We start from the raw sequence: 22,364 nt of genomic DNA on the forward strand, positions 1-22,364 counted from the left end.
ATCCATACCAATAAAAAAACACTGCTCACGGGTAGAAGCTGTTGCTCAGCCTGTTTGTGCATGTGATTGGAGTTTGAAGTCTTCCTGCGGGGAGAGTGTGGAAGAGGCAGTTCCCAGGGTGTGTGGGGTCCTGCAGAATATTGGAGGCCCGTGTGGGGAGATGTGAAGAGCAGATGGTGGCCAGGTTCCGGAGTGTGGAGCCCACCACCTTTTCAGCTGTTCACCCCTCGCTGCAGGTCCTTCTTTTCAGCAGCTGTGCAGGCTCCGTACCACGATGTGCAGCAGTACGTCAGAACGCTTTCGATGGTGCACCAGTAGAAGTTGGTTAGCAGCTTCTGGGAGAGGCCGTTCTGGTGGAGTGTTCATAGAAAAAACAGTCTCTGCTGGGCACACTTTATAATGCTGATGGTGTTTAGGCTCCAGGTCAGATCCTCACTGATCTCCACACCCAGGAACTTCTACCTCCTCTCCGTTGATGCAGAGGCCATTGTGACGGTGAATGCATTTGTTGTTGTTTGTTTTACTTACTTACTTTTCTTTAACAGGTAACTTCACTACAATCTGCACATCAATCACTTATTCAATTAACACTTTTAAATTTTTGTTTCTGTTTCTTATTTCCTCACCTGTTCACTAGCACGAGGCCCATGTAATGAACTAGCTACATTACAAACCCCCAACATAAAAATAATACATCTCTTTGTGTGTTCATTATTGTTCTACATTTAAATCAGTTTAGTCCATGTAGATCTCCTCTTTATTGTGCTGGACAAAGTGCACTGATGAAACCTTGACCACTGGAATCCATTAGGCCATTATGTCTGTCACAGCTTGTCTCCAGACCACATATCGATGAAACGCTTTCAAAATAAACCTTGTCTTTGTATCTCATCACACTCCCTTCTTCTTTCTCCGCTGTAACGCATCAGTCCGACTCACTGCGCTTTCCACACAGCTCTCCTCTTTAAATGCCAGCGCCATTTTGAATGTCAAGACTAATTGAGTTTAGTGAGGGCTTTGAAAACACAAGCGCACATCAGTGAAACTATAAGTCATATCATTACGCGCAGTTTATCAGAGGCTACAGGAGATGGCGCCGTAAAATGCTCAGTGCTTTGACCCGAACTCATAAAAGCTCAAAGAGAAGGTCAGTAAACTCCAGTGTGGATGTTATTTCCCTCTCATAACTGGGAGCTGGAGGTTGTGAAGAAAGGGTATTTGTTTTTTGGAGTACCTTTTATTACCACAGAGAAATTTGTCCTCCTGCATTTGACCCAACAAATCAAGCCCACACCAGGGACCCATCACCAGATCTTGAGCTAGTCTTGGTCAGCCAACGTCAAAAACAAAAAAAGAGATGAGAAAATGGGGTAAACTAAAAAAACATGTTTACGTCTGAGTGTTGTCATGGTGATATTAATTTGTTGGGACTCTTTTCTTTAGTGATTTACTTTTTAAAAATATGACAGTACAAAAATATTGGAATATCGATATCATGGGCTGTGGTATCGACATATCACTCATAGTATTTTTTGGTATCTTTTACCAGAGGTGGGGAAGTCGTGACTCGAGTCAGATTTGAGTCACTACTTTTAGGATTTGAGACTTGACTTGATAAAATGGACTAAGACCTGGGACTTGACTTGGACTTGAAGGTCAGTGACTTGGGACTTGTTTCGGACTTGAGGCCTGCGACTTGAGAAGACTTGAGAAGCACTTTTATGGAGTAAGAAAGCTGTCAAAAATATTTGTGCGCATAAAATAGAAATCCGTGCATATTTGGGAAATCCGTGCATATTTGGCTGTAGTTGTGCATAAAATAAATATTTGTAAACTCTCAAATGAGTCCAGTCGTACATAAAATATATTGTGTGTATTTTATCCATCAGAATACGAATTGAAAAATTACGACGTCATGAATTACAATCACCAAATGAAAATTTACGATTACGCTTTCATCAGTACGAATACGAATTCACAGACGGAACTTTACTGTCAAAAATACGTCATCACTTCACAGACATTATTCATCGAGCAGAAGAAACATCGATCAAGATCAAGACTGAGCAGCTCAAGTTTGTAGCAGAGGGTAAAAACAGAGTAAAAGCACAAGAAGCTACAACAGAACAACAAGTGGGTTAATTAAAATCTATTGTAAAAATGTTTTGAATTCGGGAACCGAACGCTGCTGTATAATATTGTGTAGAAACACCTCCTTTGAACGGGAAATTGCACCTATATGTTAGAAAACATAGTGGAGCCAGTTGGCAACATCAGACGTAATTAGCAAATATCAGGTTCTCTGTATGTTTAGATTAAAACATTCACGACTACAGCCACAGCGAGCATCAGTCAGTCTTCACTTCAGCTGCATTTCAGACAATGGGTTATACATGAGTTATAATGGGTTATAATGAGCAAATCCATCCACGTCACGGTGACGTTACACTTACCGGTAAATACTGTAAACATACCAAGGTGTTGCCTGTCAACACAATCATTAATTGATGCTGGAAGCTGCATTAAACTGTAATGTGTAACATTTCATTAGCTGTGACGTCTGTAACCAGGACAGTTTGGTGTTTGGTGTAAACTGGGACATTTCAGCGTCCCGAGGAACTTTTGGTGGCATTTCATGCGAGAAATGCAGCTGAAGTGAAGACTGACTGATGCTCGCTGTGGCTGTAGTCGTGAATGTTTTAATCTAAACCTACAGAGAACCTGATATTTGCTAATTAGCCCTGGGATAACGTTACGTTGGATGTTGGCCAACTGGCTACCATTATGTTATGTAACATATAGGTGCAATTTCCCGTTCAAAGGAGGTGTTTCTACACAATATTATACAGCAGCGTTCGGTTCCCGAATTCAAGACATTTTTACAATAGATTTTTAATTAACCCACTTGTTGGTTCGCTGTTGTAGCTTCTTGTGCTATTACTCTGTTTTTACTCTGCTACAAACTTGAGCTGCACAGTCTTGATCTTGATCGATGTTTCTTCTGCTCGATGAATAATGTCTGTGAAGTGATGACGTATTTTTGACAGTAAAGTTCCGTCTGTGAATTCGTATTCGTACTGATGAAAGCGTAATCGTAAATTTTCATTTGGTGATTGTAATTCATGACGTCGTAATTTTTCAATTCGTATTCTGATGGATAAAATACACACAATATATTTTATGTACGACTGGACTCATTTGAGAGTTTACAAATATTTATTTTATGCGCAGCTACAGCCAAATATGCACGAATTTCCCAAACTTGCACTGATTTGTATTTTATGCGCACAAATATTTTTGACAGCTTTCTTACTCCATACACTTTTAAATCGGACTTCTTTCCACTCTAACCGTAATGATTCACACTCAGATCTTGTCAAAATACTTAAAAAGGAAAAATGTCCATTTCTACAACTCTGCTGTACTCTTAACTACACATCTGCGTACTGCACGGTCTCCAAGGTTCCCTGCTTGCACACTGTATGCAATTTTTAACAGTAATGTCAATGTATTTAATCTCGACTTTAATTTGAAATTGAAAACCACGTATGAAAGTGCAACTTGAGGAACAGAGCTTCAGAAAGAGCAGAGTTTACAGTTTGCATCACACTCCCAGAGAATACTGTTCACGTCAGGCATGAACTAAAAAACAAATTCAACGTTGTAAAGTTAAAGCTTGGTGCTGCTCTGTTCTACTCTGTGGTGTCTGTTTTTATGTCATGTTCACTTGTTTCCAGTGAATTCCTGAAAACACAGTTGGAAGTGGAGTTGGAAGTGTTTGGAGTTTGCTCACTGTTGGCAGAAGCTTTCACAAGCTTTAGAATGGATCAGATCCGACCCCAAGTGTTTCAGCAAATCCACAGTCACAAGACATTGAGACAATTACTAGATTTTAAACTACAAAACATTCATATGAGAATTGAATAAATGCATGTGTTAAATTGCTTATTGTGTATTGTTATTACACAGTGTTCATTCAAAATTCGACTATAATGCATTCATCTTATGACAGACAAACACTTAGGCGGCAGAAGACGTCTGTAGCCACAGTTGCCCTGGGCCAGACTGACTGAAGAGTTATAGTTAGCTATATGAAAAGGTAGTGAGATGAAAAGTATGAAGAGCAAAATGTGACTACACAGCTCTCTTATGGACATATTGTTTTGTTTTTGTTTTTTTTTTAAGAGTGAGTTTGTAGTAAATTTAAATTTGAAAAGTTGAGGGAAAATAATAAAAGTGTCCCAAAAATATGGGCCGAGATTATTTGCCATCTGTTGCTCTGGATTCTAAACAATTTGTGTTGAAAAAAACTAAACAAAACAAAAAAAAACAAAAACATTCAGACTCATTTGAAATTGCTAATTTGCTTCTTTATTTACAATTTATTTCCAGGACCTGTGTGTTGTGCCTTAACTCATTTATGCCACTTACAGTATCTGCAGTGGAAGTCAAGATACTTATGATCTTATGTTATGATGAGGCTGGGGTCAGACTGGGGGTGACTTACTGCCACCACTTAAACCACCTCCTCTTCTTCTTCTTTTAGTTTTTCTTGTCTACTTCAGCTTGGAGCTCTTCCGCTCTCACTTTCATCTGCTGCAGCTGATCATCTAATTTGTTCAGGGACATCTGCAGCTCTTCACATCTGAGGAGAGCAGAGGTTTTCTCCTCACTGTGTTTCAAAGCCGTGTTCAGCTCCTTGATAGTTTCCTGGTGGACTATGTTCTCCTCCACCGTGGCCTTGCGGATGGAGTGACATTTTGTGACAATAGTAATTTTTGAACTTTGTTGCGCTCAGTGTTCCTGCTCCTGTGCCTTGTTGAGGGCCTCTTCAGCTGTCTGCTCCTGCTCAGAGAGAGCAGACTCTAGAGTGAGACCTGTTGTTCCAGGTCTCCTCAGCTGCCTGCATCTCTGCTGCAAACGAAGACTCCAGGGCGAGATGCTGTTTGTTGAGGGTCTATTTAGTAGAGTGTCTCTCTGCTGCAAGTAGACTCAAGACGGTAAACTTGTGCATCCAGGGCCTCTTCAGCTGACCGTGTCTGCTCAACAAGGGCAGACTCCAAAGCAGTGACCCTCCTCTGCAGAGCCTGCTTCCTTGTGTGCCTTGTGGAGCTCCTGTCGGGTGCTGACCAGAAGCTTCTGTTTGGTCTCCCCCTTCTCAATGGCCTCTTGCAGAGTAGTCTTCAGTGCCCTATCATCTTGTTTACACTGTTGTAGTTTCCTATCATTGTTTTCTTTTCCTCTCTTGCTTCACTCAGCTGTTTCTGGAGCTCTTCAATATTCTTCTTGAGGGCTTCTGTCTGCTGTAACACCTGCTGTAACTCCCTCAGTCTCCATGTCTGTTTAAAGCTGACGTGGAGTTGTTCTTTGGAGCTCCTCAAGAGTAGCTGATTTAACTTACTTGAAACTTGCAAAACAACGACTTGGTCCCACCTCTGTCTTTTACTAAATTATTTTATTACAGCACTACAGTTTTGTTGCTTGTTTAGTGGAAGGAAACTGGTTTATGCGACACATTTGACATGTTCACTGTTTTGATGAGTAAAATGTTTATGTTTCATATGAACTTTGCACAAGAAGTGGTTTAACAAAAACTTTTAGTATCACAGCCATGATTTAGCCTTTATTTTTTATTAAAACATACTTGATTGATTTGAAATATATCGTATCATATGTATCGGCAACTTCTTAATGATACCCAGTCCTACACAATACTACCTTTTTTTTTGGTTTTTCATGTTTTTAAGACAGTATAAATCAGGTACAGTGTTTTTTTTTTTTTTGCTGATTATTCAGGATGTGACAAATAGCTATTTGTTTAGTCATAAGTGCAAACTGGAGATGACACATCGAGCGAACAATACAACAATGTTTAAATCATGTAATATAATAATGCCCTGGATTTATATGGTTCTTTATATATACCAAAGTCTTAACTCAGTGGTGGTATCTATTATTGTAGCCACAGCTGTCTTGAGGCAGACTGACAAAAGTGTGGCTGCCAATGTGATTCATCGGTCCCTCAGTACTACAACCACTGCTGTTTTACTGTGGTGCCTTTACATTTCCAGGAGTCGCCCATCCAAGAACCTACCAGGCCCAACCCTGCTTAGCTCCCAGCCCATAGTGAACTACAGTTAGGCCTGATACAATAATTACTACTACTATATCAACAGGCTGTGTTTGTATGATGGAGGTCTGAACAGAAGACTCAAAAGTCTTTTTATTTCGCTTTAGACGACAGTTTTTGGGAGGAAATCTGCGTTCATATGGTGACGCAAAAGTGTGTGGAATTTGACTGGGTTATTGTGTGACGTAAACGCGTATGTGACATGAGCAGATCTGAGCAGAGTTTTGCGTCAGTGTAGATTGAAACGCTAGGGCGGAGTGTATTCAACTTTTCCACTCTGGAAGATGGTTTTTACCTGTAGCACTTTGAGATTATTTTATGTAAAGTGCAATATAAATAAAATGTATTATTATTATTATTATTATTATTATCAGATTTTAGCTTTTTTAAGCCCCAAAAACACCATCACCGTCTAAACGAAAGGCACTTCCAATAAAATATTTTGCAGTTTTTACCCACAAGCGTTCTCATGTAAACAGGCCAGAACAATATATTTTGGGGCTTAATATTTATCATGTTTACTTTTTCTTTGCAAAACTTTGTATATGTTTTATATTATCATTTTTATGGTAATACAATACGATTTGAGCTGTAGAGAGTTGAATAAGTCACTTTTCTGGCTAATTATTGCTTAATTTGGCTGTTTATGGGTTGCAACTCATGTCTTTTAATAATATGGTCTGTTTAAAATGTTTTATTGGGATTTTTTTGCATTACTGCAGTTTAAATATATTGTGCGTCAAAGTGTGTTATGACAGACTAAATTATAATTACACTATTTTGGTTTGTTAGGTAATTAGTGGATAGCTTATTGGTTATGTCTTAAATGAAATATCAAGAAACTACTAGTGTATAAAGTATCATGAGCATGAGCCATGGGATACTCTTCATGGTGGTCTTAAGAACAGATTTTCCAAACCCAAAAGTACAGTGAGATTTCTCCAAACTGAGCCAGGAGCTGTCCGTGGTCCTGAAATATTTTTAGCCTCTCGACAGGAAAAAGACATGTTTTTTGACTTTATTTTTCTTGTAGTTTCTCACTTTCTATTCTGAGCTGCCACAGTCATTTGGCAGGTCTCTTTTTTATGCCAGCAGCCCTTTCTGCAACAAACTTTCACATTATACAGTAACTGAGGAGAATATGAGGATGAAGTGTCTTGCCAAGAAGTGTGTATTCCTGTAAACAATATTAATACAGTAAAATAATTGATGTGAAATAACTTTTGCTTGATGCTCAAACTGACTGGAGTGTGCACTGTCCATGGAGCTGAAATAGTGTTGCAAATGTTTTCTTCATTTACCAATTTAAAGGGACAGTCTGGAATTTTGGACATAGGACCTCATTTCCGAGTTAACCAGAGTGTTGGAGACGTGGAGACACTTTTTTAAACAGTCTTACCCACTCCACAAAGCACCCGAGACAAATCTATCATTACGCCAGACTGTCGATGTAAATGTCTGTGTCGATAAAGAAAATTTAGTAGTAAAACCAACCTTGCATTTGATGGATTTATGTCTGAGCAGCAGCAGCAGTTGTACTTCCTGATAGAAAACTTGGCAGCGGCGGACAAAGTCAAATTCCACTGCTGCTGAGAAAATAGTTCCTCAACATGCGACGATTCATGCGACGTAAGGTTAGTTTTATTTCAGACATTATCCTATCAACACAGACATTTACATCAACAGTCTGAGTCTAATAGATTTGCTTCGGGCATTTTATGGAGTGGGTAAGATCTATGTTAAAATGTTGTTTCCTCATGACAAACATACCAGGAGTTTTGTTTTCTTTTGTTCAAATCATACATGGCTGAGTTCTTCTCTCAAATATTCCACCTTGTGATGTCTCAATAAACGCTCCACTGCGTCTTAAAGGGACAGTGCAGAATTTTGGATATAGGACCTCATTTCCTAGTGAGTCAGAGTGTTGGAGACGTGTGGAGACACTTTTTTAAATATTCCATCCAGTCCTTGTATTTGCAGAGGTCACTGGGTCTAGGCTAGTGCATGTCATTACACCAGACTGTCGATGTGAATGTCTGTGTCGATAGAATAATGTTTGAAATAAAACTAACCTTGCATCACATGAATCGTCACATGTTGAGGGACTATTTTCTCATATTTTCTGTCAGGAAGTACAACTCACTGCTGCTGCTCAGACATAAATCCTTCAAATGCAAGGTTGGTTTTACTTCTAAAATTATTCTATCAACACAGACATTCACATGGACAGTCTGGTGTAATAATAGATTTGCTTCGGGTGTTTTGTGGAGTGGGTAAGACTGTTTTTAGTGGCAGGATAACTATGGCCATTGACATGCACTAGCCTAGCACCAGCGACCTCTGCAAATACAAGGACTGGATGGAATATTTAATGTATTTAATTGTCTCCACACGTCTCCAAAACACTCTGGCTCACTAGGAAATGAGGTCCTATGTCCAAAATTCCGGATTGTCCCTTTAACCATGAGTTTAAAGTACTAAAATAAGACTGCTACTATATCAAAAATCAGATACTAATCAATACTGAAACTAAATCCTCATTTGAGCAAATATCAAATCTAAAAAAGCCGTATTCATAGGACAGAAATGAAGCTTTCTGAAGTAGCTTGAGAACGATCTTGAGCTGTACTGGACCACTGACAGATTACACAGATATAAGACCACATGGTAATATAAAAAGTACTACAATTTAATCACATTCTATTGTCTCAATATTGAATACCGAATTTATTAACATACCACAGCTATTAACAGTTGTAAATACTGTATTAATGATCCTATAATAGAAAAAAGAAAAAGGTCAAAAAAACAAAAAAAACAAAAAATGGGATTGGGGTTGCCTGTCTCCAGATCTGACCTGTAATTTTAAAGCCAATCTGTGGAACATTCTAAAACCCTCCTCCAGGAAAGTTACACAGTGCAGCTTTGAGCTCTTGTTTAGTAAATAGAGTTGATCTACTGGAAAGACGAGATCGACTTGCACAGATGAGACCGTTCACGCCGCATAAATGAATACATCCTGAGCACTGAAGTGTTCTGAGTCACTGTTTGACGCAGTATGAAAAAGCAAAAACAAACTTTGATACTGAAGTGGCTCTTTAGTTTAATGATACACAAATTAAAGAGGGACTTTTACACTTCTGTGTGGTATTAACCGCTAACACATAACAGATTTAGATCTCCATGTTACCTTTTATAGTTTTGAAAATGCTATATTCACCAAAAACTATGTAATAACATGTTTAATAAAGTTTAATTTTACATTTTTGACACCCCAATCTCCTTGCTCTCTACACTAAGTCACTCTCCCTTCAGAGTGCTATCACAGCACAATCAATCTACTGCACATTGCATCAGGTGTAACAATAACCGGTCTGGTCCCGGTCTCAATCCCGGTCTGGTCCCAGTCTCAGTCCTGGTCTTGGTCCTGGTCCTGTTCCCGGTCTCAGTCCCGGTCTCAGTCCCGGTCTCAGTCCCGGTATCAGTCCCGGAGACAGTCCCGGTCTCAGTTCTGGTCTCAGTTCTGGTCTCAGTTCTGGTCTCAGTTCTGGTCTGGTCCCAGTCTCAGTCCCGGTCTCAGTCCCAATCTCAGTCCTGGTTCTGGACTCAGTCCTGGTTTCAGTCCCGACCTGGTTCTGGTCTGGTCCTGGACCTGGTTTAGTCTTGGTTTAGTCTCGGTTTAGTCCTGGTTCAGTCCGGCATTGTAGTTTAAGTCACAAAAGCAGGAAATGGCCATTATCCCTTTTTTTTTTTTTTTTTTTTTTTTTTTTTTTTTATTCATTTAAACACAAAATCGAAAACTGAAAAAAACTAATCGTTATCCTTTTTTTTCATTTTGGTTTTGGAGACAAATAATGAAGAAAACAGTTATTTTTTTCTTTTTCTTAATTTTGGTTTTATATTGAAAAACAAATGAACAAATGATACACGGGTTGTGGCCTGTCACAATATATCGAGTCACAAGTTCCTTTGCTTAAATGTATGGTTTTATAATAGCAACAGCTTATAAATATAGGGAACTACATATCCCATGATTCATTTCAGTGCAAACAGCATGAAAAGAAATGTTTTTTACTTGAATTCTTGGGATTATGACAGAAATAATTCACACCAAAATCTTGTCAAGGTAAAAGCAAAAAAAGTGTTCTCTCTACAATTATAATAGTCTCTCCAAAATATCGCAATAAATATCGTACTGTGAGATGCATATCGTGATAATATTGTGCCGAGAGATCTGGATATCGTTACATTCTCTAGTATCATTCTTTTGAATATTTATGAACAATTGTTGTGATATGTGACAGGCTTGTGGGCTGAGCACTGGACAGAATCTTACAAATAACCATAAGAAGGGTTCAAATAGGGCCCAGGAGAGATCACTAAATTACTCAGACATACATGGATGACAACTAAAACCTCAGGCATGGTTTTAATGAGACAGAAAGCACAAAAAAGTCAATTTTGCATAATACCTCCTGTTTAAAAAGTAACATTTTAAAAGAGATAAATACGTTATACTGGATAATAGATTTCTCTCAGAGTTTTTATGCAACAGCCTCGAAATTATTATGTATTATTTCAGAGTTTGTGAAGCAGAAAAATAAGAAACTATTGATTTAAAAATACTGAGGCAGGCATTGTGTGCAGACTTGTGTAAGTGGGTGTATTTGTATACTAGTAAATTTCCAGGTTATGAAAGATAGTGCGCTGTGAGTTTTTGCTAATTAAACATTAACAATAAGAGTAAACAGGCCAGTTAAACAGAATGACATACGGAAGGCTGAGTTTGTGTATCGCTGTATGTTTAGCTGTTCATTTCAGCACCACAAACAGAGCTGTCCAAGGTTCTGAAATTCATAGACAAGCAACAAGATTCTTTCCTTCACTTTTTCTTACATCAATCTTTTGTTTGCCTGTGTCAACGAAAGGTGGGAAAAAACAAGTGACAAAAAGTGACATAAAAAAGCTTTGGCCTGTAAGTTTGGCTGTCTGGGTGAGCTGTCCATGGTGCTGACATTTTACAAAACAAGTTAAAGAGGGGGTGGCAAAGGAGAAATTCAATTTGTCACCTGGACAAATGTTTATTTAGGTTGAAAATGTTTTTCAGCGTCTTCAGTTCTGGTCAGATGCTGGTGGACACTTCCATATGTCTGCCTGCAGGGAGGAACTAACTACACTGAAACTACTCTGAAACTAACACCTTATTTGTTTATACTTTCTGTTTGTTAGCTAAGCCTATTAATCTGTCCTGAGTGAGTAGACATATTAGAATCATCATTCAAGGTTTTCGCACTCATGGTCCTGACCTGGATACCTCTATGGTTCTCTTCGTTTTCGGTTTGAGGATGGAGTTGTACACGGGAGACAGATGATGTCTGAGCCCTCCATTTCAGTTCAAGGAAGGGTTGTCTTTCCAAACAAAAATAGCCACTTTAATTCCCCCAAAGACAACCCTGACATTCTGACCAGAACTGAAGAAGCAGCTTGGATGAGCTGCAAAATGTTTTCAACCTAGAAAAAAATGTTTGTCCAGATGAAACATTTTATTTCTCCTTTGCAATATGGATTCTACCTGGACGACGAGGGATTCTTCATACATCTGAACCCTTCCAGACCCCATCTATCCTCATCTAGATTTTTTTCTTAATTTTGCCATTATTTTTCAGTACAGCCTGTTATTTCACAGTCTACATGCTGTAGTTGTGTCATCTGGCTGTAATAAAAGCTACAGGACCAGAATTACAAACGAAAAAAGAAAACGGAAAATAAAATTCACACTCTTTCAAACAAAACACACAATAAATAATGCTTAATTTAGGGCCTTAGTTACAAAAGTGCAAAATGCCAAGTCTGTAAATAAACTAAACATATCCTTATAGCTTCAAAACAAAAACAAAACAAAACAAAAAAAACAGCTGGTGTCAGGTCCAGGGCACAAAGCAACATCACTTCCTGCATTTAGATGGTGTTTATTACATTTGGATTTGTACATTTGGACTGAAATAAACCTTTCAAATAAAAATAGCAAATAATGCACAATTACGCCGACTAAGATACACAATGTGCCATTTATTTGAGAAATAACTGCAATAACTGTAGACCTCACTTTTCATTTTTCTTTTTTTTTTTTGTTAACTTTCTATCATGTTATAACATCGTTCCCAAAATGTGAATATGTTGTTTTCTGTGGATATAGCATTTTCAAAACAATAAAAGGGAACATGGTGATCTAAATATGCTGTGTGTTGGCAGTTAATACCCCGTAAAAGAATAATATCCTCTCTTTAGTGCTTGTTTATTTGTCTGCAGACTTTATTTTGTGTAGTCCCACATAGAGTACACTGTAAAAGCAGCTATGGACAATCTTAAAGGTGCACTATGTAACTTTTTGGGGGTTTGTCACCTGCTTGTTTCTATGGTTATGTCATTGCTCTGCTTGAATGTTCCACAGTTTGACATTAAACAGCTCTACCTTACACTTATTCAGTTACAGTTTTTGGTTTCACAGCTCAAAACTATCTCGAAAAACAGACATTCTGACTGTGAGCGGAGTCGCCTCTCCGCAGATCTGACCTGTGACTTTGTCTGGTTTGGTCTCCATGAAGATAGAAAGGTTTAATAACATACTGTGAATCATTCCAAGCAATAACATCTCCACGAAGACCCTCCACCAGAAAAGTTACGCAATGCATCTTTAAACATGGTAAAGCTTTTTATTCATGTCTTAAAATGTGACCAGTAGAAGCAGGTGCCGTTTTTTTTTTTTTTTTTTTTTTTTTCCTTGTTATTTATCCCTAGACAGAAGCAGCTCCATTCACGTGTGACAGAGTTGAGTCACCTACACTTTGTACCAGGAGCGTGTGTTGTGGTTGCGTTGCGTTGCCGTGGTGACGTGTTTGTTGCTCTTACCCCCTGTGAGAAGTAGAAGGCGGCGATGCCTAAGGGCCAGAAGCAGCAGAGCATGGAGAAGATGGCCAGGCCCAGGTGGTCTCTGGGAGGGACCACGATGAAGTTGTCCTCGCTCTCACTGTCACTGGAGCAGTCCGTCTGAAACACAAATCACCAAACATGTGAGTTACACGTGTACTGCTACATAGAACTGAGGAATAAATATATAAGTAAAACACACAAAGCACTTTTTATTTTCTTATAGACTTCATTCTCAAAGCTGCATTGTGTAACTTTTCTGGTGGAGGGTCCGTCAAATGTTTGTCTCCGTGGAAATGTAACTGCTTTGTCTGGACATTAAACCTTTCTATCTTCATGGAGACCAAACCAGACCAAGTTACAGGTCAGATCTGTGGAGAGGCGACCCCACTCACAGTCAGAATGCCTGTTTTTGTAGGTATTTTTAAGCTATAAAACCACCTGTAACCGAATAAATGTAAGGTAGAACTGTTTAATGTCATCCTGTGGAACATTCCAGACAGATCAATGATATATCCATAGAAACAAACAGGTGACGGACCCCACCAAAAACTTACATAGTGCACTTTAAAATTCATCCATCCATTTTTAGGGTTACATATTTTTACAATACACATCTCACAAGTAAGGCTGGGTATCATTAAGAAGTTGCTGATACGATACATAGGCCACGATACGATACATATTTTGATACAGTGAGCTTTTGATTCGATACATATCTCGATACAGTGAGATTTTGATTCGATACATATCTCGATACAGTGAGCTTTCGATTTGATATATGTCTCGATACAGTGAGATTTTGATTTGATCCTTATCTCAATACAGTGAGATTAAGATTCGATTCAATAAAAAATTAAGGTTAAAACACAAACTCATCAAAACTGAAAATGTCAAATGTGTCGCATAAATGAGTTTCCTTCCACCAACAAGCTCCAGCTCTGTAACAAAATAATTTAGTAAAATATACCAAAAATTACTCTTAGCGATATATCGACACAGCAGCTCATGATATCGATACTGTATCACCACATTAAATGATACGATATATTCATATTTTTGATATTTTTGCACACCTCTACTCATGAGGCTGAACAAATTATGAATATGGTACTTTTTCCTTTTGAAATGCCTCGACAAGTCTTAGGTCCTGTCATAATCAAAAGAAGTAAGACTTAAAAGCGCTTATTAAAAGTTATTTCTTCATACAGTCTGCACTGAAACAGAGCAAAGGATTATGGTCTCTGTAGTTCCTTTATAGTTTCCTTGTAGTTTTTTTTCTCTTTTCTGTTGCTGCTGCACTAAGACTATGAATTTAAGCACAGAGACTTAAAATTTGATATATGTTGATGACTTTTGATGACATAGTGTCACTTTATTTTGATTAGTGTTACATCCCTATCCATTTCCTTCCACTTACTTCCACTCCCCTCTCCACACGCACTTCCTCCAGCTCTTCAACCACCCATTTGGGCCGTTACACAAAGCTCATGACAATAGGCGAGAGTAAGAACGGAGATCTGAACCAGAACTAAACCAGGACTGAACCAGGGACCGTGGATCGAGAGGAGCTTTGCCTTTGGACTCAGCTCCTTTTTCGCCACAACAGTCCAACAATGACCGCATTTCAACCCAAAATAGCCACATTTCTAAAAGTCTCCCATGTGCTCTGAACCACATGCTGTGACTGACAGAAAATTGGCTGTAAATATTCTTCATTAAAACCAAACAAACTGATCATTGAGTATTCGAAATGAACAGACTGCGTAATACTACTTCTACATAACCGTGAGCAATAATGACAAAAACATGTACTTTAATAAGGATTCTTTTTTCTTCATCCATCTGACATTTGCTCAGATTTGCATGTAAATGTCTTGGTTGAGGTTGGTTGCTTTTATCACAGGGCAGCGCTGTGGTTTGGTCGGACGCCAGAGGTGAAGCGCCCACACACACCAAAACAAACATGGCCACCTGGAAATGTGCCTTTTATTTATTTTTTTTGCAGAAATATGAGCGCTCCACATGTTTCTTACCCTTGAGTTTGTTTATTTTTACTTGAACTTGACATTTTTTTGGCATCTCTATCTATAGGTTGTAAAATATGAAGGGTTTGTGTAAATGAAATAAACAAAACACAGCTCCAGGTATGTTTGCCATGACATTGTAACCTCGATCAGAAAATAGTGTAATATGGGCCCTTTAACCTTTGAGTAAGACGTATCTGTACACACAAAATGAACACCAGTAAATACATCAGTCGTTTATAAACCCATCGCTATGTTAAGTGAAGCAGAAAATAGTCAAGGCCACATCCTTGTATAGACTTTTCATATTTATCCATTAGCTGAGCGTTAGTCATGTTGTGTTTTCTTCGCATTGAAATGACCTTGGTCTTGTTTAAAAGGGCAGGTCTGAAGTTCAAGGCTGAATATGATGAAATAGAATAGAATCTGTGTGTGGTGATACAAGTCAAAGGCAGGTGGAGCTGTGGAGCTGTGGAGCTCAGATGAATCATGGAAATATGAAATGAAAACACAGCAAATGGTTAAAAGGTTAAAATCACATTTCAGAATCCCTCTAGTGTTGACACGACACTAAAATGTCAAAGTCAGGTTTGATACTAAATAGACTTGATGCTCAATGCCGACTGATATTACGATAAAAAAAAGAAAACACAAAAAAAAACAAAAAAACACTTTTTTTAGACAATATAATGTGATTTTCAATATTAAATGAGTACATCTTTATATTCCCATGTGGTCTTACATCAGTGTGATCCCTCAGTGGTCCAGGTAAGTCAAAGCAAGGCAAGTTTATTTGTACAGCACAATTCGTACACAAAGTAATTCAAAGTGCTTTAAAGAATAAGAAATACATAAAAATCACAATAAAAACAAATCAAAACATAAATAATCATAAAGATTAAAATGTAAAAAGAGAGACATAAATTAGAGAGAAGAGTGTGGAATGGAGGTAGGTTCCATAGTGGTCCATGGGCATATACTAGTCTATGGCTACGTTCAGACTGCAGGGCTTAATGCTCAATTTGGATTTTTTTGTGAAATCTGATGTTTTTGTGAGGTCATTTACATTTCCACTTAAATGTGACTTGTATGTGACTCCAGTGTGAACATTAAACGGCCCAAAAGTGTCCCACATGCACACACGATGAGAGCACGTCAAGAAGTTGTCATGATGTGAGCATTGACTGGCGATTTTAAAGTTCTTGTTTTTTAAGGAGGAGATTGAGAAGGAAGAAGGACGAGGTTTTTGGCTGTGGTGTTTTGTGGGACAGCGGGCAGCGACGTCCGTTGAAAGAAACATGTGGATGTGGAGACGTAGCCAAGAGTGGTGAGTGGTGATGTGCTTCACTTCAGTGACACAGAGTTCATTAACAATTTTCACCTACTTCAGTGCAGAATAGTGACGTTTGTGGCTTGTTGATAACGTGTAGGTCGGATGAATGCGCTTTGGCCGTTCACACTGAATGTCAAAAGATCGGATATGTATCGGTTTTAGGACCACATATCGAAGTGTCCTGGGTCACATTTGAAAAAATTGGATCTGTGTCGTTCAGACTGTCTTTAAAAGATCAGATACAGGAACATAGGGGCCAAAAAATTGGATTTGGGTCACTTCAGGCTGCAGTCTGAACGTAGCCTGTGTCTTGTTTTGATACAACTCAAGATCATTCTAAAGACATTCAGGAACGGTTCATTTCTGACCTGTGAATGTGACTTTTTTAGTATCGATACCTGCTCAAAAGAGTATCCAGTATTCAAGGTTCCCACTCTTTCTCACAAAATTTCAAAACTTTTCCATGACTTTTTCATGACCTAAAGTGAATTTTCCATGACTTTATGGCACCTACATGTAGAATTGATCAGACTTTTATGACATGTTAACCCTTTCCACTCCCTTTCTGGTTTGGTATAGTATGGTATAGTTTTTAACATTCAAAATACTGTCAGTGCATTTATTGTTGCCTCTTTTAAACAAATGGTGCATATGTTCAGAAATAATCATAATAGTCAAATGATAAATTAACAGAACGCTGTAGTTGCTTGAAAGAGATACTAAAATTCCCACACTTAGATTTGGGGCTCGATCTTGCCCCAAATCTAAGTGCAGGTCTGGAGATCTAAACAAGAGGTGTGCCATGGCTGAATATCAGGCGGAGTGGAGCAGACTGAAGGTGGTGTGTGGCGCGTTCAGTGAATTGCCAGAATCATAAAAACAAATATTAAACTAGCCCACTAAAAAACAAGATGTAACATGCTCAAGACTTATTTTATTTGGAAATATATTAGGATGATAAATGTTTAACATTCATAATATGTCCGTGTGCTGTGCAAGATGTTCGTGCGTCGTCCTCCTGCAGCAGAGCACAGCCCCTCGCCTGCTCCCTGTGTCGGCTCAGCTCTGCTTGATTGTTGGTTTGGTTTGATCTGGATCAGTACAAAAGCTGCTCATTCACAGGATGTTTACAGCGATGTCCTAAAGTGTGTTTTCTTACTCTGTCTGTGTCCTAATGCTGCGATGTCGATTTCCTCACATCCTCGTACTCTTTCTGACATCAGCTCCATTTAATTTCATGCCCAAATTATTCCCAATGTGCCTCTTTGATTAGTTTATGAAGTTAATCGGCAGTAGGTAAACTACCATCAGAACCACCGTAGAAAACTGCTCGGTGCTGTTTAGTGGCTGGACTCTGACAGGGATCAGTGCACATTCATCGACAGCTCAGGGTTGTGACGTAAGAGATGTGCTCTTTAACACTAACACTAGCGCTAAGATCAGGGCCCATGACTTTTCCAAAACTTGCACTGAATTTACAAAATTCCATGACTTTTCCAGGACTGGAAAATGACATTTTCAATGTCCATGACTTTTGCAGGATTTGCATGACAGTGGGAAAACTGAGTACTGATTCAAATCTGATTTCCAATCCAATCCACTTTATTTCTATAGCACATTTCACAAACAAACAGTTTTCAAAGTGCTGCACAAATACATAATAATAACAACAATAATAAGATATAATAAACTACTAAAATAATACTAGTCTTAAAATAATAAAACCAGTAAAATAAAATAAAAACAAAATCATAGAATAGAAATAAATAAACCAATAAATAAATTAAATCAATAAAACCAATAAAAACACATAAAAATAAATAAAAAACACAGAGGAGCAACAACTCACGCGGTGTTAAAAGCCAGAGAATAAAAGTGGGTCTTAAGACAAGACTTAAAACTCTCCACACTGGGGGCTGTTCGGACGTGGAGGGGCAGATCGTTCCAGAGTTTCGACCACAGAGAAGGTCTCGTCCTCCCTGGTTTTAAGTCTCGTCTTAGGCCCCTGAGCTGGGGCTGGACCTCAGACCTCAGAGCACAGGGGTATACATGGGGATGAGGTCCAAGACGTACTGTGGGGCCAGTCCATTCAAAGCTTTAAAAACAAACAATAAAATCTTAAAATCAATTCTAAAGTTATCAAGAAGCCAGTGCAATACTGACTACCCTTCGACTGTTTTTATTGTCTTTAAACATCGCGAAGAGCATTCAAATATGTGTGTATTGATGTAGACCAAGGTAAAAGTGCTATTAGTGCTCATTTGCATAGAGTGAACTTTAATTAAATTCAACATTTGTGGATTTTCATTTAATTTAGTCTTGCTCAATTTTGTACCATAACTGTATTCAAAGTCTTTATGTTCTCGTTTAACACGTTTTTAAACAGTTCTGTTCCAGCTTGTAATGTCACAAAGTGAAGTCCTGGTTTAGTTTTGGTTTAATCCTGGTTTAATCCTGGTTTAGACCTGATTTTAGTTCTGCTTTAGACTTGGTTTAGACCTAGTTAAGACCTGGTTTAGACCTGGTTTTAGACCTGGTTTAGACCTGGTTTGGACCTGGTTTAGACCTGGTTTTAGACCTGGTTTAGACCTGGTTTGGACCTGGTTTAGACCTGGTTTAGACCTGGTTTTAGACCTGGTTTAGACCTGGTTTGGACCTTGTTTAGTGTCCGGCAATGAGTGGAATTACCAAAAAAAAATAAGGGATATAGCCCGAAATGTGAAAACGGGAAAACACCACCGTGTAATCCATTAATTTCAACAAAGTAACTGTAATCCAATTACCACTCATTAAAACAGTAACTGTAACCGAATACAGTTACTCATAATTTGTACTCTGATTACATAACTCTGGTACATGTAATCTGTTACTCCCCAACACTGGACATCACAAGGTGGAACTTTGAGAGAAGAATTCAGCCTAAATATGCAGGTGATAAACATGTGTGAATGAAAAAAACAAAAACAAAAAAACACAACTTCAGGTTTGTTTGTGATGAGGAAACAACATTCTAACATAGAGCAGAAAATAGTGTAGTGCGTGTGTTTAATTGTCACAGAAAAAACACTCCATCATCTACCTTCAATCTCCAATAAACCACACAGCAGTTCATTTAAAGTTAAAGCTGTGAAAAGAGGACTTATGGGTAATTTCAGTTTTGGAAAGTTTTAAGAAAGCGATTTTCAACTCCAACGCTCACGAGACAAAATCTGCATTTACCGGCAAACAAAACAAAAGGCATTTCCCACAACAGAAGCCCAAACAGCTCAGTCCTTGTAATGTCACTGCACGTTTTCACTTTCTTTACGGTAACGCACCATTAGTTTCTCATTAGTTTGGAGCTATGCAGACTCAAACATTTCACCTTCCAAAAAGACATTTCAAAAACAACAGACGGCATTAAAGCGAGCTATGGTTCAGGGCGTCTCCGCATTTGGGATGTACGCTGGTATGAATCAAACGCTCCTCCTCCTCCTCTGGTTTTGTAAGAACCCCATTTCACGGTCCACGCAACAGTCTCCACATCTTCTCCTAATGCTCGCCGTGGATGGTAGAGACATTAGCATATGGCCAAATCCTAACGCTGTCATCTTCAGTGTAATAGACGCCTGATTTTTACCGTGTTAAAAACATGAAAAACTGAACTTGTGCATTTTGAAGCTCCCATGTTACACTATTTTCCGATCTATGTTATAATGTTGTTTCCTCGTCACAAACATGCCTGGAGTTGTGTTTTGTTTCATTCACACGTTGCATAATTAGGCTGAGTTTTTCTATCAAGCTGAAAACACTCTGTTCCACCTTGTGATGTCATCAAGTGGTCATACAGGTGCTCCACTCCATACACCTTCATTAGAATCATTTGGAGGGTTCTGGCTCTGAAATTGACCATTTCTGCTGAACTAAAGGTAAAACTAAAGGTGAACTTGAATGCTACTGGTTCATGACATCACAAAGTGGAACAGAGCATGTTGAGTTCTGGAGATATAGACAGAAGTGCTCCACTGTGTTTAGTCCTGGTTCAGTCATGGTGTAGTCCTAGTTTAGTCGGTTTAGGTATGGTTTAGTCTTGGTTTAGTTCAGGTCTAATGCATTTTCAGTCCTGGTTTAGTCTCAGTCTAGACTTGTTTTTTCCTGGTTTAGTCCTAGTATAGTCCTGGTCTAATCCTGGTTTATTCCTGGTTTAGTCCTGGTCTAGTCTTGGTTTAATCCTGGTTCAGGCCTGGTCTAGTCCTGCTCTAGTCTTGGTTTAGTCCTAGTTCAGTCAAGGTTTAGTCCTAGTTTAGTCTTGGTCTAGTCTTGGTTTAATCCTGGTTCAGGCCTGGTTTAGTCCTGATTTAGTCCTGGTCTAGTCTTGGTTTAGTTCTGGTTTCGTCCTAGTTCAGTCAAGGTTTAGTCCTGGTTTAGTCATAGTCTAGTCTTGGTTTAATCCTGGTTCAGACCTTGTCTAGTCCTGGTTTGGTCTTGGTTTAGTCTTAGTTCAGTCCTGATTTAGTCCTGGTTTATTCCTGGTTTAGTCCTGGTCTAGCCTTGGTTTATTCCTGGTTTAGTCCTGGTCTAGTCCTGTCTTATTCCTGGTCTAGTCTTGTTTTTTCCTGGTTTAGTCATAGTATAGTCCTGGTCTAATCCTGGTTTATTCCTGGTTTAGTCCTGGTCTAGTCTTGGTTTAGTCCTGGTTCAGTCAAAGTTTAGTCTTGGTTTAGTCCTGGTTTAGTCTTGGTATAATTTATGACCATTGACATGCATTAGTCTAGCACCAGTGACCTCTGCAGATACAAGGACTGGATGGAATATTTTTAAAAAGTGTCTCCACACGTCTCCAACACTCTGGCTCACTAGGACATGAGGTCCTACGTCCAAAATTCTGGACATTTTGGAGTTAACTTTGTGTAATATAGAACATGTCAAGAAGACATATTGTGCTTGTGTCACTCCCTGATCATCAAGTTTTAATTTGGAACTTTTAAATCGTAATGTTTTTTTTTTCCTGACGGGAGCTGAAGTCGCTGTAAATGTCATCACAACAAAGATCCATGAAGTTGTTGGCATCTCCAGATTTTTTTTTTGTTTTTTTGCTGCATTTGTACCAAAACGACTACACCACGCTGCCAAATCCTACACGTATCACTGATTAAGAAAACAAAATGAAAAGTGGAGAACGAATGTTTTTAAAAGCTGGCGTGTACAGATTAGAGCAACGACGTCTTGAATCCAGAAGAATAAAGATGAGTCAAACATGCACGAATCACTTTAAATACAACTGCGAGAGGGTAAATAAGAAGGAGAACCACTATACCACGGTTAAAAGCAAAACAAAACATTACATTTTGCATAACAGGTCCTTTGTACATGGTTTCCAGTGGTTCAAATTCTCCACGGTGAGTTTCTAAACGTTTCCCGTGGCTTTTAAACACCAGAACAGAGCAGCAACAACAACTAGCATGCTAACACGCACTTTCTGATGACAGTAAAATGACTGAAATGACCTCAAGAGCTGCTTATAGAATACATCTGTACTGGGGCAAGACACATTTTGCTCAAATACATGGGAAAAATTTGGAGCAGCCTTTAACTTTGCTTTCCTCAAAGACAGTTTTGTACTCGTGGTTTTCAAAGATTTGAGTTTTTCAAATGGAGCCAAATAAAAGTGCCAAAGTGAAGGAGCTCTTTCAAGAATAATTCAGAAGGTGCTTTAGAAAACTTAAAGGGAAGGTTGTAATCACAAAACTGCAGGAGAACAGACTTAGGCCCACATGAAGCAAAACTGTAAAAAAAATATATATAATAAAATACTTAGTTTCGTTAACTACTACTTTATAACCCTTAAGATATTGAGTTTTTTAATTTTTATTTGTATTATATTGTCGTTTCTTTGTCAAAAACATGCCTGGAGTTGTGTTTTGTTTATTTCTTTGTTTTCACACATGTTTAAGGACACAAGCTGTGC

At 38.6% G+C, this 22,364-nt stretch overlaps 1 protein-coding gene across 1 annotated transcript in view; it reads right to left on the minus strand.

Moving 5' to 3' along the window:
• The window catches only part of syndig1l (synapse differentiation inducing 1-like), a 108,857-nt gene that overhangs the window by 48,604 nt on the left and 37,889 nt on the right, over positions 1-22,364 (minus strand). Inside the window, exon 2 of the mRNA XM_020933735.2 lies at positions 13,040-13,177. Coding sequence (XP_020789394.2) covers positions 13,040-13,177 — 138 coding nt within the window. The remainder of the gene's footprint in view (positions 1-13,039; positions 13,178-22,364) is intronic.

The sequence above is a fragment of the Boleophthalmus pectinirostris genome, unplaced genomic scaffold (assembly GCF_026225935.1).
Source record: "Boleophthalmus pectinirostris isolate CB_2022bp ecotype Guang Dong unplaced genomic scaffold, ASM2622593v1 HiC_scaffold_13, whole genome shotgun sequence".
Classification (NCBI taxonomy): Eukaryota; Metazoa; Chordata; class Actinopteri; order Gobiiformes; family Gobiidae; genus Boleophthalmus; species Boleophthalmus pectinirostris.